Source organism: Polyodon spathula, chromosome 7, assembly GCF_017654505.1.
Source record: "Polyodon spathula isolate WHYD16114869_AA chromosome 7, ASM1765450v1, whole genome shotgun sequence".
Classification (NCBI taxonomy): domain Eukaryota; kingdom Metazoa; phylum Chordata; class Actinopteri; order Acipenseriformes; family Polyodontidae; genus Polyodon; species Polyodon spathula.
Genome location: NC_054540.1, coordinates 30,564,785 through 30,584,288, shown reverse-complemented (window position 1 = coordinate 30,584,288; position 19,504 = coordinate 30,564,785). Strand labels below are relative to the sequence as shown.

The window sequence follows — 19,504 nt, the reverse complement described above, 5'->3', positions numbered from 1 at the left end:
TTGGCTAATATGTGTCCACGTGACCGGAACGAGCAGCCAGCGCCTAAATTCAAATTGCTGTATAAACTGATTTAGAAATAAGAGTCATTATTTTTTTAAAAAATAATCGCGTAGAATTTTGGAAATAATTTAGTTGGCTGAATTGGTCACGACTGAGGTGTTTGCATCAAAAATTAATTTCAAAACTCAAAAGGAAATTTAACTAATATGAAGGTAAGTTTTGGTTGCAATCAATGCTGAAACTGCAATGAATGAAACTTTAGACATTCGTACCGACACAATATTTGTTCGTATTTAAACATACATGACTATATAAACCCGTACAATTTGTTTTGAATATAAAGAAAATATAGGTCGAAAGACCATACAGTGTATATGCTCTGTTGGAAAGAATTTGCACAACAAATGTTATTGTTATTCACCGTGCACGTTTAAATAATGCAGATTAGCACTAACTTATAGTGTTTCGTTTATTATGGGTAAATATACGTATTGGATTTAAGGGTTTGATCGATATTTAATAAGGTTCCTACTTTAATTGTTCTCAGATGAGAGCGGTGAGAAGAACAGTAAATAAAAGTAAATATTGTCCACTTTTCAAATATAGGTATATGTAATTTCTATGAATTAGTGTTGCAAACCAAAAAAAAAAACAGTTATAAACGGTTGTTCTAGAAGTTGTCACGTCACAGGTAAAAGCGATATTTAAAACAGATCGTTACATAACAGCAAATAAGCGTCGAACATATGTTATGGTTTTGCTATTTTGGTAGAAATTTCAATCATGGCATTGACGTATGTATTGCACATTATATTGTGTCATTTTTCTAATTGAACTTGAATGTTTAATACTCGCTACAAATATATATCTGACGTATATATATTATAGCCTTGTATATGTTTGTGCACTATGTTCCATAATTAGTTTACATTGAAAAGGTAGTTGTAGAGACAGACACAAACATTCATTGCTGTGACTTTAAACTGAACAACATGTTCGTGCTTCTATCTGGCAGCACGAGGTAATGCATTTCATAAGCTCTGCCACTGTTTGGAGCTTTTTTTTTCCAAATAGTGTTTTTTCTATAACATTTTAAAGCAAACTTCAATAGCGCAAGATGGAATTTGCTTCCAATGGAATTACCTCTTAAATATGTGAATTTAAGGTGGGTCACATGATTTGAAGGACGTAAATGCATGTCTAGTTTCTGTTCATTAAATAATGTTTTTTTGCATATTGTATTTTATAGTTTTGTGGTTATTGTGTATCTTACTTAGCATGCAGTTTTGTCACTTGAAAAACATAGTGTAATCTGTGAGTTTCTACAGCTTATTATGTTGTGATTTGACTGAATGTATTTATACTTTTCTATGTATTTAGGCCTCTCTATTTTGCCATATTGCTTGTAAAACCTGACGGGTGGAACCTTCTTTCCACACCAAATATAAAGCATGGCTTCTTCAATTTTTATTTTTAAAATAGAAAAACAGCCCCTACTCTGTGCTAATCAGTGTGGACAGTGTCTGACCAGGATGAGAGACAGCCCCAGAAGGCCCTTAATCCTAAAGAGGAGGAAGCTCTCTTTGCCCCAAAAGGAGGACACATCTAGGGATGAACCAGATGGGGCACAAAAGGGAGCAAGCAGTTCCAGCGGTCAGAGATTCCCAGATGGGATTCGGATCTTGGACCACCCCTCTATGCCCAACACACAGGTGGTGGTCATTCCCAAAACTGCAGACCTGCAGAGCATTATTGGGGCCTTAACTGCCAAAGGGAAGGAGTGTGGCTCCCAGGGCCCAAACAAGTTCATCCTACTCAGCAGTGGAGGGGGAGTGGGAGAGGGCCCTGGATCCCCCAGACAAAACTGTGCTCTCCAGTCCAAGTGGGAACCAAACTCGACTGTGGGAGCATCTGGTCATTTTGAGACTTCCAAAGCAGTGTTCGATGCATTGCCAGGTGTGTTTGTGGAACCCAAACCTCTTCAAGAAATTAAACCTGGTAGGATTTTATTTAATTTGTACCATTTATATATAAAATGTACAATGTATGGAAGACTGAAAAGGACACCTGCCTGTAATTGACAGAGTAGCTTTAAGGGAGGCAAGCTTCTCTTTCAGTCAAATAGGCATGTCACTGTTTATAGCAGTGGTAGGTTATATTTTTCAACAGGATGAAAAGGTAAGTCTGCATGATATAGGGCGTTCTTGTGTAAGCAATTCAATGTGTACCATACTCAGAATATGTCCTTCTTTCCAGCAAATAAGGATCTTGATTGCTCTCCTCTGGATGACAGTCTGACAAATATCCAATGGCTCGGGAGGATGAGTACAGACAGCCTGGGACCTTGTGCTGTCAAGACTGAGGCAGATAAAGAGAATCTGGACATCAACATACAGGCGATCCATGTTAGTACAGTAATAGACACTGATGTTTTATCCATGCTTCAGATGCAATTTCTCCATTTTTAATATCTCTCAAGAATAGGTGTATATCTTTCAATTCTAATTAAACAGAGATTTTTAGATTTGGGCCCCTTACATGATGCATGATCTACATTAAAAAAAATAAAAAATAAAAACAAATAAAAAAGTGAAAGTCTTAAATCTAAGGATTGAGTACAGCTTAAAGAAACAAACAGGCGGTACTAATGTTTCTTTCCTAACCATCCTAGGGAAATGATGAAGACGATGCAGGGCCTTCTTCCTCAAAAGACCCCCTCTCTGAGAGACCACCCTACTCCTACATGGCTATGATCCAGTTCGCTATTAACAGCAAAAAGACCAAACGGATGACTCTGAAAGAAATCTACACCTGGATCGAAGACCATTTCCCTTACTTCAGACATGTAGCTAAGCCTGGCTGGAAGGTAATTGTGACTCCAAGCACTATTGCTAAACATGAACTTGATGGACACTCTTCAGGGGCTATGCTACAAGGGTTGGTCAGAACAGTAGAACTGCCTGCCATAACACTGTGAATAAGGTGTAGTGAAACCTTGGGAAGCCAGGGTGGCACCGATTTGGTATGGCAGTCTGCAGTATATAAGTCCATTTTTTGGAGGTGGCAATCAGAGAGGTAGACTAATATTACTGAATGTATTTAGGGATTTCATTTGAAAAAGGTTCTTCAGAGCAGAACATTTACATAACAATATGTGCTACATATCTGTCAAAGATTCTTGGGGTGAAATTATTTAACACCATCATCATCTAAGTTTGACCTAAGAAATACAGTACAGTTGGGAAACCCAATACTTTAAAAGTTCAAATATGTCAAAGGTGTATTAATAACACTGTTGTATACAGAATAGCTAGATGAGTAAAGAAGTGATTCAGTTATACAGGTCACAAAGTTAGAGAATGTCATCAATCAGAATAATCAAAGGGTTGTGTCAAACAATCAATTAAAAAGCACTTAGTTTAACGTCTTAGATCACCCAGTCTATGGTAATGTTATATGAACCCGTTTGTATTACTCAAACCAGTTCCTTGGAAATTGGTAGAGGATTAGGTCCTAAACAGTGGAGCAAGGAGCAGTGGTGAGGTTGTCTGTCCACTTATGTATTTTTGCTTTTTCCAGCTGCAATCGCCAGCAGGACTCTGAGATTGTTATTATATTCGAGGTCGTCTGCTAGCGGTTTTAGCACAAATCCACAGTTGCTCTGAGATGGGCCAGAGACGAGCTCCGCTTTGTTAATGGAGGGTCCTTACTTTTATACCCCAAGGGGTGCAGTCTCAAAAGTAACTTTGTTGTCCAATAAAGTTACAGGTTTCCATATGATGTTTTACACAGTCACTCAACACTCAATACTCATGATACTGAACTTTATTGTTGAAAACAGTGTTCAAGAAGTTTCTTACAAATCTATTGTTTTTCAAAACATGGTCCCATGTCTAACCCTGGTCCTAGAGCCACAGGGTCAACTGCTTTTCATTTCAACCAATTTCTCAATTACTTAATTGAACCAGCTATTGGCTGAAATAGTCAGGATTAATGTGTTCCAGATCTTTAGCTACTTGTGATGTAAATACACATATAAAACCTTCAGGATTGGGGCTCTCCAGGACCAGGGTTGGAGACCTCTGTTTTAGACATAGCAGCCCCCCGTTTTCAACACCACCTCTTAAGACCACTAATCAACAAGGAGTAACTTGTCCTCGGACCTTAAATTTTCATTAGTTTAAAAAACATGTATGATACAATGTTCTAGAAACTTTCTCAAACTCTGCATGGTTTTATAACACTTACAGAAACATTACCAACATATTTGAAGCCCAGTTACTTTTTTTTCCGAGGTGCAGGCAAAATCCAGATTTTTGGGGATCAATATACCTTGCATATCACAAACTGTGTTTTTAGTGTTGTTCTTATTGTACATCATACAGGTAGTGTACTTACCTAATCGATGATTACAAACTGATTCAAAACAATTTATGATTTCTAAAGCTGCCCTGCTTCTTTTACCAACCTGACAGAATTCAATCCGCCACAACCTTTCACTTCACGACATGTTTATACGAGAAACCTCTCCGGATGGAAAGATCTCCTATTGGACAATTCGTCCTGAAGCTAATCGCTGTTTGACACTGGATCAAGTTTACAAGGTTAGTGTTTGTGTTGGGGTTTTGTGGGAAACAAGAAATAAGAGTGGCCAGCTAGGTACACGTTTGTTCAGTTTCTACTGGTATGGTGCTCTTTAGGTAAAAGTTTAGTAGTGAAATAATTTTATCACAGCACCACATGTGAGTTCATTGTCTTAAAATTATTACTTATGGAATAATCAAGTTAGTGTCTGGTTACCAAGGGTCACCAATAGTAAACGCAAGCCAAAGGTCAAGTGTAATCATTCATGATTCTGTTTGATTATTTCATACATTCAGTGCTTTGGATATTCAAGTTTACAGGTCAGTCTGTCTTTGTCTGTTAAGTACAGATGTCGAAAGCTCAGAGATGGCTGATCTAGTTCAGGTACTGTTGCTTACTCAGGTTGAAGGGCCAGTGCTGCTGTGTGTAAGGATGTGCTTGTTTGAACTGAACCATGGTACAGTCTCATCTGGGGTAGAGGTGTAACTACATGGCTATATTACAATATTGTGCCCAGTCTCAACTGTCCTCCCGTATTCATACTGGCTCCCAGTTTTACTGGCCAAAGGTCGATAAGCTCAAAGGAAAGAGCATTTGTGGAATGAAGTAACCCCTGCTATATATTTTATATTGATCACCGATGTACAAATGTGAATAAACTGTTAGTTATTTTGTGACGGTGTTAGAAAAATAGTTTTCTGTTCAATTCTGTTTTTCCCCCACTCCCACTTCTAGCTCACAGACAAACTTCTGGCAATGTCTTTTACCATTACGACAGTGTTTAATTTTAAAACTTGCCAGCTGGAGAAATGGAAACATATGATTGACTAATAGATGTGCTAATCATAACTTAACAGCGCTTCAGCCTCCTCTGAACGTACAGCAGTGACATAGTGGCCAATTCACACCTACTCTAAAATGGACCCCCTTATCCAAACAACTGCCCAGGTAACGAGAAGATAAAGTAAGCACCCATGCGCAACATCAAGCATATATGGTACAACCCAAACCAAGTAACTATAATTGGGCAAAACAGGATCTTTAAAATACTATGGGGTAGGAGTGGCGATATACCTCAAATATATCTGTCATGATATTTTTAGATGTTTTTCTTCCAATTGTACGTTCAAATAAGGAACTAGAAATACTTTTAAAAGCTGCTTTTATATAATTCTACAGGCCAAAACACTTCTATTACTGAGTGTTTAAATAATTAGTAAAACAGAACATGCTTTCCTTTGTAAGGTTTTTCATGTATTAAGGCCATGACTGAGAAAAAACTGAACAAAAAAAACCCACATTTGATCATAGTAAGTTATTTCCTCTTTCACCATGAATTGTATGTATATACACAAAGTACGTTTATCAACATACAACAGCAGAAACAATGGGCAAGTCAATATAGTTTCATATACAATAGTAAAAGTGATTTTATTGTTTAATATCCTTGAAGTTACTTTAGATGATGGTGTCTGCGAAATAAGTCAATTATGATATAGCTAGTGTAACGTGGCTCACCCTAGGGCATATAACAGCGAAATAACAAGACACTTGGTCTGTAGCTGCTTTTATTACAACGGAATAGTAACACTAGTTAAAGACGGGTACATTCACACATTATAAAAAAAAATAAGGTAAATGACCGATAGCAAGGTGAAGCCTGTGTCCAAAACACTGGCGTCTATACATTGAACATCATTTTAATGAACCTTTTTAAAAGTTTAATGTGATTTAAATTAAACATTTAAATATACTGTAATACAAATATGAATCTGTACTACCTATTGATCTTATGAAGTTCAGATTGATCAGTCCAAACCTTAATACTTCCAGTCTGCGTCATGCACAAGATAAGGGTTGACCAAAATAAAAGAAAAAATTTATCGTCATTAAAAAATACCGGTATGTCTCCCAACTCTGCTATGGGTCTGTGAAACGCAAAGTTCTGCTTGCACTGTAATGGCAAAAACTGCAAGCCTGATCGGCAAATCCAAGCCATTTTGGTGTTTCGGTTTTTGTATACTCGCATTTAATTTTTCCTTTTCTTGCACCTCACCCAGCCAGTGGACCCCCCTGCACAATCTTCAGTAATGACCAAGCAGGTCTGCGAACAAGTAAGACTGGTCTCATCTGTTTTGTTTTCTTACCTTGCAAATCGGTAGAGCAGTACAAGAGATGAGGTATTTGCACTCCTTCTCAGGTTAAGGCAGATTTGCAGGGAAATGGCCTTATCGTTTTCATGGCAACAACCAAGAAATGTCACGGGCCCAATGAACCTAGGAATTGAACCTGCCAATCAAAGTCCCAGGATTTTATATGTAAAGCAAGAATTTGTTTTGGTATTTTGTTTTTTTTGTATAGAATTCTATTGCAGTGGTGAGCAGGAAGCAAAAGGAAGGAAACAAAAGCCTGTCTAGCACTCCTAATTGTTCATGTGTGCAAGTAACAGCATTTGCGAAACCTTGCAGACAGGACAGGAAGAGCAGGGATAGGGGCTCTTCTAGTTTTACCAAACAGCCTGTTTTTGTATCTTCATCTCCTTTAGCATCAGAAACGTGCTGTACCTGAACTGAAAAAAACTGTGCCTGCATGTATCTCTGGTAAGTTATCTAAGTGACAAGGATGGAAGATAATCTTAAAGGCCTTAGAAATGGATCATGTGTAAAGAACACAAAAATGAATAGAAGTATTGTCCCAAGTTGACTTGATTCGTCTTTAGTGAATTATAAACTCTTCCATGCCACTGGGCTGCAACTTCAGAAGACATGTTGCTTTGTTTTCCGTTTCCAAAACTAATTCGGGCTGTTGAAAAACAGTCACTTCAAGGTCGAGAGCAAGAAGTATCAAATTCATGTAAAAGAAACATGTACATTATGATTTGGTCTTGACAGCTCAAAGCAGACCGACCTTCAGGTGTCTAGGCTCAGCCACTGGTTGGTTTGATGAATGAAGATACGTCTTCAGAACTGCCTGCCCAAATATTCAATGAAACTTTGCATAATGTAGCTCATTATGACTTTTCCACTGAAACGGACGCCTGATTTTACTAGGTATATACTCTCTTTTAATAGCTATATAGGTATGTACTAATTCTATGTGCTGTTGGTGTATGTCTTTTCATGTCCCTGACACCTGTAATTTGGTGGTCATATTTGTCAGGTGGAAGTGCTTTCATCCATTGTTGTAACAATATAAATTTAGAAGTAAAAAAAAAAAAAAAAAAAAAATTGGTATTGAAAAAGTATTGTTAGTATTTATATCTATGATGTCAGTTTTTGGTGCTAAATGTGTGTTTGTCCAATCAGAGAGAAAGATGAAGCCCCTCCTTCCTCGCACGGACTCCTACTTGGTCCCCATTCAGCTTCCACTTACTCCTCCACTTGTCCTGCCCTCAGCCACACAGCTCCCCATACTGGCCACTCAGAGGAAATGCACTGCAAGCAATCTGGGTTGGACCAACAAGAGGGTCCGCATCGCTCCCAAGGTAAATATGCCAGGCAGTTCATCCAGTGCTTTCAAATGTTATTCACCATCAGTCTGCAACAAAGACACTACAGTACTGTATTTGTGTTTTTACAAGTAAGCTGTTTCTATATTATTTAACATACAGCTGTGGCCAAAAGTGTTGCATCACCTAGAAAAACTACATGGACATAATTTAGATATTTTATTTAACATCATGTAATGTAAGAAACTACTAAATGATATTGGTAAAGTCTACTGGAGGCCATAATAGTAGTACAGTATTTCATGTTAGATTTTTGAAATGTAACATTTTTCAATTTGTCATTGTTTTCATTAAGTATAAGGAAAACTACAAAGGGGTATGTAAATCAATATGTTAATGTAACATTATTCAGCAGGTTTTATTTGACTTTATCAAGCAAAAGTAGTTAATTCTATAGGGTGATGCAAGACTTTTGGCCTTAGCTGTGATCTTTTGAAGCTGCATGTTTCTGGCTTACTGTTTGTGAAAATTGTTCTTTCAGGGACCAGAGAGTATGTTTGAAACAATGACTGCTTCACCTCCCTGTGACTATCACGATCATATTTTAGTTGTTTGTACATGGGTGACTGGTATTCCTTGGGCTACATCTTTCAGAACATGATTCTGATCATTTGTTTGTACAATTTTTTTTTTTTTTTTTAAAACATGTCAAAACAAATTCTGTTTGGATGCCATTTGTTTTTTAAAATAATTATTACGAGTAGCACTGTCCGATGACTTTCTAAGTGGAACCTCTGTCCTCTCATCAAACAACGTTTGTGGCATGTATATGTTAAGTGATCAAGATAAAGGGCCTCATTGGGCGAAATTAAATGAAACTAAACGGTCTTTATTGATTCATCTACCAGCACGTGTTGAAAGTGGTCATGATGGCAGTCTTGCACAAGTATGTTAATTCATAGCCTTCACCATCATGGCAAACTTGGTGAAAATGAGTTGAGCCACAAGAGAAAATGTTTAACTTGTGGTTAGTGCATATTTTTGCCTGAGCACTATGGCGACTCTAAATGCATCATAGGATTTGTAGTCCCCAAACAGCACTAAAATATATTGCAGAGGTGCTGATGTGGATAGTTAATACATTTCCCAATATCCTTCACACTCAGGTGTTTGAACTAGTTTAGTTGTATTCACATTTTTCTTCCCTGGGAGGGCTCTGAAATAAGTCGTACCAACAGGAAATTTGTGCTAAGTGAATTTGTATTAAGAAGTAATTTACAATAAGCGACTGATAAATTTTGCTGGGACCTTGTAGGACATTTGTACTATCAAGAAATTCATCTAATCCGAGTTTTATTTAATGAGAATTTGCTGTATGTGCTATAACATTAAATGTCAGCTTGATGAGGATGTATTTTTATTGCATATAACTCCCCATTGGAGATGGAGCATGTAATCTTCCTTTTCTGTTAGTGTGAAAGAAAATATAATTTAGTCCTTTTTTTTCTGTAAAGGTAACTAGTAAGCCTGATGAGCCACCCCAGCCAGAGCCTAGGCCTTCAAACCGGGGCTCTCCTGCCCTGGAGACCCCTTCTGTCTGGCAGTCCAGGGAGAGGAAAGAAAAGAGCAGCTCCAGGAGGAAGCAGCGTCTCATCCTCCCATGCAATGAGGAGCCTGTCATTTTCTTCCCAGAGAGCAGCATCTTTGATTCGGGAATGGTATCTGACCTCTCCACTTTTCAGGACACCAGAGAGCCTGAGGTAGATAGCCCTGGGAAGGACTTCTCTTTTAAAACTCCCATCAAAGGTAGTCTACCAACCTCCTCCTCAACCCCAAGCAAGCCTGTTCCAGATGAGCCCCAAATTCTGCCGCAACTACTGCTGCAGGAGCTATGGAGAACTACTCCTTTGAAGAAAGGTGGCACGAACGTGCTTGATTTCAGCCCCATCCGCACCCCTCGTGGGGTCCCTCTTACCCCCTTGCGAGAGGACCCGGCCCCTTTTAGCTTCAGCAGCACCCCCTTCAAGGAGATGCCTCTCTTTGATTCTCCACGGGAGCTGCTGAACAGCCATTCCCCCACTCGGCTCACTTTGCCCCACTCAAGCTCTCCCATCTCCGTGTCCGACAGGCCCAAGAGATGTTCACGTGAGCTTCAGGTCGGGACCCCGGTGGCAAACCGCTCTGTGACTGAGGGTCTGGTCCTAGACACCATGAACGATAGCCTCAGCAAGATTCTGGTGGACATTAGCTTCACTGGGCTAGAGGATGAGGAGTTAGGCATGGGCAACATCAGCTGGTCCCAGTTAATCCCAGAACTAAAGTGATTCCCACCATCACTTCTACCTTCTTTCCCCACTTGCCCAAAATATAAATTACTTTGAAACCAATATAAGGCAGACTCACTGTGGCTTACCTGTGGTATATTGTCAAACCACACAATGAAAAAAGGAAAAACAAAACAAAAAAATACACATGGATACAAAGACTGTGTTGGATTTTGATACGCCTTAGTATGGAGTTCTAGTGAATTTTCAGAAACTGTTCTCTACTGCTCCTGTTCTTGGAACTTCGTAAGATTTTTGCAAAACATTTTGCAAACTTGTCTTCTGTAAATTACTTTTTTCTATTTAACAATTGCAGTGCATTTACAGGAGACCAACTGAAAAGAAGAAAATGTATTACTGGTTTGAAAAAACAAAAACGCCACCCAATTCTGCACCAACAAGTCACTCCCTTTTCCTGTTTCATAATTTTCTAATGTAAATATAATTGTTTCTTATTTCATTTTTCCTAATTTGCACATTCTGTATATTTGTATTGCTCAATATAGATTTAAAAAAACTAATAAAATGCTATTCTGTATACTTTTTGTAAGACACTACCATGCTGAGTTAATATAGAATAACCTTTTGTATATGTGGGATTAGACTCCTACCTCTATAGAAAGATGGCAGGGCCACCCTTAATTCTACCTAAAACAAATTTTCAATGCATTTTCTCTGCCATGCACATCCATTCACTTATATGTGTCAAATTTTCAGCAAACCTGGATTTTCATTTTCAAATATGAAATCTCTTTGCAAATCATGCTTTACAGTCGAGCGTTTTGTTTCACCTTAATTGTGAAACTGTCCCCACCCCCTTTCACTTGTGTCTTTCCAGTCCATAACCAGTCAACTGCTTTCCCTATTGACTGTCATGCTTTCAGCCAGAAGACAATGATGGAGTGAAGTGATCAAGGAAGTAAAGCAGTAACAGACTGTCTAGAAGACAAGGCAAGCAAACAGAACTCTTTAACCTAGTATTGTAATAGGTGCCATGTTTCAATCCTGCACGAGACATAGTACCTAATGGAAGTGCAAAATGGTAAGATGTTTAGAATTGTTTTGTTAGCTGCAATTACTTTGTTGTTGTTTTGCTGTAACCCAATTGGGGTTTCTAAAGCAATTGCTTCCACTCAACAAGTCTGTTGTGTAGAGAATATATAGGTAATGTCATAATTTAAGTAGAACTAAAACCCATGCAAAACAACAATGTTGCGCAAATTAGAAACCCTGTATATGTACTGAGAGAGAGGGCTATACTGTACCATGCAGTGAAAATGTTGTGCTATGTGGGTGACAGCAAACCATCCTACTTTGGCTCAGCTCTCCAGAATATATGTCCTGATTTTTTTATTTTAGTAGATAAATATATTACTGGTATTTCCTCGTGCACATTTAAATATTTCCTCGTGACTGTATTATATATGCTATAAATATTAGATATATATATGATTATATATATATATATATATATTATATATATATATATATATATATATATATATATATATAAAATAACTCCATTTGATGGATAGGTCCATTTTTCCGGTAGTCTCCAAGCGGCATGAAAAAAGTATCTGCCCTAGTATTGCTACAGAACAGTAACATGAATATGCACCACAAGCAGTTTTATTTTAAACCAACGATAGAAGGGTGACTCAAAGTAACATTAACTTAAGTTGATTTTTGTCTGTTCTGTTGGATTGTACCCCGCATCTGCCTGCTGAGAATTTCACCACTATGTCTCAAACATTTAGAAACAGCTTAATATGAGTAGAACACAGTGTTTCAACTTTTTGAAATTTGCGTGTGAATGTCTGATGTGTGTGATGTATGCCTGCACCCTGTGTGTGTTAATTGTTCAAATGTTATCCGAGGTTAGAAAATTTAGAATTGTGCTTAATGAAAACCATTGTCACAAATCTTCCTGTTGAACGCATATATTGGTCTGGTTTATTATTGTTCATATTTATATATTGTACACCTGTAGTAGTATTATATACACATGTTGTAGAATATAATTCAGAACAGATTTTTCTTAATTTAAGAAATTAAGTAGAATTGAACACCCCTTGAATGTGATATGATATTCAAAAATCCAGCAATCGGTTTTGGGAAAATTTAATTGCAAAATAGTAATTCTTAGCAGGTACCTAAAAATAGGATCAGTTTTCATTAAAGCAGTTCTAATCTGTAACTTTAATATGTGTTTGAATTACTGGTTGTAAATAATGTGAATACATTTCTATGTACTCTAAAGGGGAACTGTATCCAGCAGAAATGGCAGTAAAAATAACACACATGTTGCTTTTCTTTGGAATTGTCGCGAGAGTTGAATGTAATTTTTTGCCACAATGGAAAAATAACAGTACAAAACAATGACAGTGTTTAGTGCACATAATAAACTTGCCATTGTCCTGTTTGATGCAATTCCCTTTCAATATACTCACAATGTTTGTATGTGGTTTTATCACCAGTGGGAAAACCTTTTTTAAACAGTTCAGAAAAATAAGTGTTACAGTAAACTGCATCTGTAATGTCACTGGATGATGTTTTTTGTTTGTAATTTTAAGGTTTTGATCAGCTTTTAAAGCAATTTGATTTTGCACACTTTCAGGCAATGGACTCACCCTTGGATAACTTTGTAACTCAAACTGTAGGTGTCCTTTAACTTGCACTGGTTGATTTGCATACTATTTCACATTGATTTGATGACCCACATTCTTCTGTCCTATAATAAATATATTCTAAAAATACTAATTGGCAGAAATGCATTGTCATGTTTGTTTTGGGGGTTATTTTGCAGCCAGGTGTTGCTTTGAAGAGTTAGTAGCTTGCAATGAAATTTGTATATATATTTTTTAAAAGTAATTGTAGTTAAGAAAGTAGTTTTTACTGTCATGCACGTCTAATGATTATACAGGTCTCAAATGTGCAGTTTTGAAAAAACATGTTTTAGCAAGCATGTATTTATTTTAAAACAAGGTTAAAGAAATCTGTCTGCAAGCCATGCTTTTAGCCTGTCTTGCATTTCCTGGGTAATTCCTGGTAACTGGTGTACAATGACCAACAGGCTTAATGGAAGGCAATCGGAGCTCCTTTAACTTTGTGTAGTATACTGCACATTTGAGGTCTAAGGAGCTAAATGAAGTGCAAAATTGGTGATTTTTTTTTTTTTTTTTTTTTTTTGTTGTTCGCAATACAAACAAAAAAAGCTGTATAAATGACAATAAGAACATAGAGACTGGAGTGCTTGGTAATATGTTTGTCCACTAGATGGAACTGGCTAACAAACACATTTGCTTTCTATCTTTAAAAATCGAACACTCGTACCTTGAGAGATACAACAGCAATGATGTCAGGAGAGTCGTGGGTACCTTGCTCATTTTGTGTGTTTTTTTTTTAAATGGAATTAAGAGTAGAATCCGGTGGTACCCCCATCATATCTTTGAATTGGGGAGACTGGGGCACATTGAGAAAGCTGAGGAACTATTGCTAGAAACCTGCTGGGACCAAAGACGAACCCATTGTTAGAACTGCACTACAGTGGTTTCTCAATAAATAAACCAATACACACTCGTAAGTACTGCAGTACAATACCATATCAATACCAGGGTGCCATATTTGTTCCAAATCCATTGGTTTGCCATTGTGGGTAATACTCCATTCATGTAGACTGTTAATGGTTATTTTAGGGTTTCTTCAGGTTAATACTGAAGACTATTATAATAGCAGTTGAGGAAACACAGAATCTAATCAGATATGTTGCCTATTTCTTAAATTACTGTCATGTGTTATTTGTTGTTCATCTCTATATTAATTTGTCGTACTTATGTTGTGTTGAAGTTTGCAAGACGTCATCTGGAAACTACTGGCTTGGGAACTTGCCTTGTTAAGTAATTTATAAGAGACTTAAATGTCAAAATTCAGCGGTTCATTAAAATGTCATTTTTTTTGTATTGTGAATAAAATAATGTACAGTATGTGTAGATGGAAGTGTAAATGATTGTCATTTCTCTCCCTCTCTGGAATACACAGCGCTGGTTTTAGTGCACCCTTGCCCTCCAGGGATTGTTGAAACATGCAGTTCCTTTGCTGGTGGTCCTGCACTGATGTTTTTCACCTGATAACATATCTACAATCTCTGGCACATCATTGGCACAGACACCAACCGTTTTTGCTCTCTTTGTTCCTCAAAAAGCATAAACACACTTAACAGGTACCCTGCAGGCCCGTCTCTCCAGCACAATCAGACAAAATATTACTTTGTAACATGTGGGTGCATGTCATTCTCGGCTTTCTAAAAGGGAAGAATTCAATTAATCAGAGGAGCCTGGCAATTGTTTTGTGCCCATTATTTTTCTTCCTGCACATTTGCCAAATCACAGTCTGTGGGTTGGATAATCTTGACTATCTTGCAATGCATCTGAATAACATTCTCAATTCAGGTATACCTGCTTCTCAGTATGCCAGTGTTTTATTTTTTAAAAGCACATATTTCTTCTGTTCAAGTCTGCTAATGTAATGTGTCACCAAGGCAACCGTTTAAACTAAAGGTGTTGAAGGTGGAGAGGTTATATGAAGGTCTATAAAGGGGAAAGTACAGAACTTAAAAGATGTTGTCATTCTTCATAAACTGCAACTGAAGTTTTTGTGTACAGCATACAGACATATTTAACCCGAACGAAATGATCTTTAATGGAAATACGGTGGCACTACATTGGCAATGCACAGGTTCTGTGCTACGGGCTAATTGTAGTACAAGAGCAGCTGCAGTGTTATGAGAGATTGGTATCACACTGGTCATCCTTTGCAGCACCATACCGGTGTCCAGTGTGTGTTTCCAAATCAATTTTGGAAGTTTTACATTTTCAGAAAGTTTTTACATAGTCTTCTGGATTGACACAATACCCATGCATATCACTAAACAGTTACAGGATATATTTTTCAAATTTTGTTTAAAATCTGAATGTGTGTCTTGCGGAACAAATGCTCCAGACTTACACATTCCTTATTTCAGTTCTATAATGAAACCAAGTTTCATACTTAATTATGTTATTGTGCAAAATGGTATCTAAATCAGATTATTTGTTCAAGGATGGGCCTGTTTTGAAGTATGTATGCCTATACAATATGGATCAAGTCTGTACTCTGTTCTAACTTAGTAAATGTAGTGAATCATCGGTTCTATTGAAAGAACTGAGAAAACTGAAGATTCACCTGGGCTACATTCAACTAGGCAAAGTAAGATCTTAACAGTATGTTTCTTTTATATTTATGAATTGGCAAGGCCAGAGTTAATAAATATAGAATACATCTTTTGATAAGATGAGCTAAACATCAGCAAATCTGCACAGTGATTATGCACTCTATATCTCCCAATGTATACCGTGCTCTTACTGTGGTTTTCCATCTTCTGCTCTATGTCATGCTTGCCTATGATTTACCAAGCTATGCTTTACTCCAATTTGCTGTGCTATTGACATGGTATACCGCAGTAAACCTAATGGTTGTTTCAGAAAAAAAAAAAAAAAATCTATTTGGTTGAAATACCAGTTTTCTAGCTTCAACTGAAAAAGATTTTTATTGGATTCTCTTCAAACTTTATCACTTGTTTTTTCTTGTTTAATTATATAGGTATGTGAAGCAGTTCAAGAGATATTGTTGGATATAAATTATTTGTGTTTAATATAACTTATGAACTAAATGGTCTACAGAAAACTATAGAATTATAATACATACATTCTATGTATGTCTTGGTTCAGGTTGTGTTGAACAGATCCTGGTACAGTGGTATTTACAGCCAAAGGCCTGACTTGAATGGCACAAAATAGACATCAACTCTTTATCTTCCACTCGCAAAGCCAGATCTTCTAATACCATGATTGGTGAACAGTGAAGTGTGCTTTGTTTTTTTCTAATGTTTGAATGATTATTTCTTTGTTTGGCCTGTAGAAAGCCACTTGAGCCTCAATTTTCACTAATTCACCCAACAAATGGCTGAAGTACTTAATTTCACAGGCCAAATCCACATTATAATGACACCCATTTACTGAATTATTTCAGAAGTGCCACTATCTTACTGTTCATTCATTCATGTATTTATTTAATAGCTATTGTAGGCAGTTTCTACTGCTGCTGCAATTCCTCAGTTTCTCTTGAAGAGTCCAGTAGGAAACTCATTCTTCTGGGGCCGGTTTTTCAGAACTTTTAATCTGGATCAAAGTCATCCGGAATTTGTAATCCTATATTTTGTGATCGAGATTACTTTTATCTGGATCATTGTGATCTGGTTTTTCAGAATATCACTGCTGGATTACATTTATCCAGATAACAAATAATCACGATTACGAAATCCAGTTTTTTTTTTTTTTTTTTAAGTAAGCTATATAGTTCTTAAAAAAAAATAATTTAAGAGGCCTTATTTATGATATAACCTATTTAAAAAAACATAATATTAAGATTGTGGTAATAATGCTTAATACACAACTTTATTTTGTTTTATATATATTTTTTAACAAAATCTAAATCACTTTTAATGTCAGTGCACAAAATGCATGCAAATAATAGTTATTTTATTTATGCCCACTTAGAAGAAACGAAATAACTAAATATAAATTGAATAAAAATAAAACTTTTGAAAAAATATCTGTGTTTTTAGACATCTTCATCGTCTTCCTCGTCGGTCAGGAGTCCAGTATCTCTCAGAGAAGCTTTAAGGAGGCGTATGTGATGCGTATGCATATGTTTTTTTTTTTTTTTTTTTTTTTTTTAATTACAACTATACCACTAAATAAATGTTTTCCTTTTTGCTTGCATGGATAAAAAACTTAAATATGTAAATATTATATTCTAAAGCTTAATTTGGACATATGGCGTGTGTTTCAAAATTCAAACACAATATCGTTGTTCTATGATCATTTAAAAGCTAAATTCACCTCCGGAGTAGGAGCACAATTATCCTGGTATTTTAGATCAAAGTAATCCTGATCGCCTCTTTAAATTCTGAAAAACCCAACTGCAACATTTAATCGTGATTAAAAGTGCAATCGGATTACCAGAACGAAATCTGGATCACAGTAATCCTGATCGCATTTTGATGTTTTGAAAAACCAAATTGCACAATATAGTCCGATCAAACGTGGAAATCCAATTACCAAAATTGTGAAAAACCAGCCCCTGGTGATCTGGGTTAGGATTAGGAGATGACCAGTTGATTTGAGATAGCAGTGTGCTTTCTTTGGTGCAGGCTTCAATGAGTAATATCTTGTTTTTTGGGGGAAGGGTATGAATTTAATTGTAAAATAGCACGGAAACCCATCCTGCTGTCCTGGCCTCATCAGATGTTCAACTTTCAGAGGGTGCTGGTGGCTTTCTTCTCCCATTAAGATACTGGATCACTGACCAAATCAAACTCATACTCTAATTGAACTGACCAATTTGATTAATCTTCTGCTAGTAAGATTGACATGGTTGTTTCATTAGAATAACAGTTTGTTGTTAAGTAAACTCCTTGTAACCAGCTCCCTATACTTGGCACCTCCCCACTAGACAGATGGACATTTAACCAATTCTGATTTCTATGTGCCTGTGAAGCAAATGCAAAGGCAAAGACAGGAATGAAATCATGTTAATAGTATAAAAACCATCAAGAAAATACTTGTACTCCTCCTTCTTACAACTAATTTGAATCCACTTGACACAAAAATGGTCCAAAGTCTTTCTGTCAACTTCCCAATTGGCACTTCAAGATAGATATGACATAAATAGATTAAATATTCAAAAATCAAAAAGAAACAAATAAATGACATTGAGGCAAACTTAATCATGAAAGGGTGATATATATGTTAATTTCCATCGGTCAGATATTAGGTTAGTTTATTTAAAATGAAACACATATATAGAATCCTACCGTTACTATGAACAAAGGCAAAATGGTCTTGGTAAAAAACTGGTCCTAATATCTTTAGGCTGTACCTTGAAAAAGCTACAGTGGTCCTAACAGCAAACCAGGCACAAAAAAAAAATCTATATAATAAGCTGTTCTTTGTGGGAATTAAATGGCCTTAAAGATGAAACTCTACATGAAGCCTGGGGCTAAATCATTTCCTCTGCCTGACAGATTCTGACAAGTTCCAGATTCACAGAAGTGCATATAACTGGGTTAAACTATCTCCTTATGAGTTAAATAATGTTTTGCATTTTAGGCTCAACACACTTCCAATGCAGGAGTGCTTTCAAGCCAGGAAGAAAATAACCTACTGTTTAGAATGATTGCTACTGTTGCCGTCAGTTAAGCAGGAAATGCTTCTAACTATCATGTCACCCAAAGCTGCCGTTCAAGCACCATGTCAGGACTCTTTTAACTGGTTCAGTAATAAGTGTAAGTAGGACTTTGTTTTAGATATTTGGGTGTACTTTGTCACAAGCATTACTAAAGTTCTGAATCGGAAAACTGGAAAATTGTATCAGCTGGGCCCTATTCACAAAACTTTAAGGAATGATTTTTTAAAAATGAGAATAGACAAAAAAAACACTCTCTTTAACAGCTGAAAAGGGTTTCGTGAACTGCAAACTTCATTTAATTAATCAAAATTGGCATTAAAAACAATCCTTAACAAAACATTATTTAAAACGGTGCTGTTAATATTGTGAACAGGGGCCCTCGCTCCTAGACGTAGTATGCAGCACATTTCACTGTGAGTCTATGTTTCTACACCAGTGATTGAACTGAAACGGGACAAGATTGGACATAATCTGTTCAATGAGCACCATTCCATTGTATACACAAAACAGCAATTGGATGGCTTTAGTTTATCACATGATGTTTGTATATACAATAATCAGTGTCACATTAACAATGCTTATTTCACAATCAGACCACAAGCATTTATAGTGTTTATGTTGTACACGGTGGTTGAACAGTTCTTGCATATGCCTGTGAAAAAGTACTTACTACAGATCAATGAAACTTCGCAAATTCACGAACGAGTCAGCCATTCCACCCATCAATCCTCAATGGTTCTTAATGGCTGATTAATCCCAAAACATTGTAAATGAAAGGATCCCAATGATCCAGCATCAGCACAAGTCTTGGTAACCTTTTCCCTTACCATTCAAAGTGTCCCCCTCTGCCCTGTCTGACAC

General features: G+C 36.8%; 1 protein-coding gene across 1 annotated transcript; it reads left to right on the top strand.

The window, feature by feature from the left end:
* Window positions 1-31: 31 nt before the first annotated feature.
* On the top strand, window positions 32-11,736 carry LOC121318509 (forkhead box protein M1-like). The gene is made up of 9 exons (XM_041255251.1): window positions 32-213; window positions 1,484-1,999; window positions 2,258-2,406; window positions 2,673-2,867; window positions 4,477-4,605; window positions 6,646-6,699; window positions 7,131-7,185; window positions 7,891-8,069; window positions 9,548-11,736. The coding sequence occupies exons 2-9, from the start codon at window positions 1,534-1,536 to the stop codon at window positions 10,355-10,357; spliced, it is 2,037 nt and encodes a 678-aa protein (XP_041111185.1). The 5' UTR covers window positions 32-213; window positions 1,484-1,533; the 3' UTR covers window positions 10,358-11,736.
* The last annotated feature ends 7,768 nt before the right edge of the window (window positions 11,737-19,504 follow it).

Bases quoted from the DNA above. Each gene is read 5' to 3' on its own strand.
- LOC121318509 (XM_041255251.1), top strand. From the start codon at position 1,534: ATGAGAGACAGCCCCAGAAGGCCCTTAATCCTAAAGAGGAGGAAGCTC. The intron at 2,407-2,672 runs GTTAGTACAGTA...TAACCATCCTAG, and splicing joins TCAACATACAGGCGATCCAT to GGAAATGATGAAGACGATGC. The intron at 4,606-6,645 runs GTTAGTGTTTGT...CACCTCACCCAG, and splicing joins CACTGGATCAAGTTTACAAG to CCAGTGGACCCCCCTGCACA.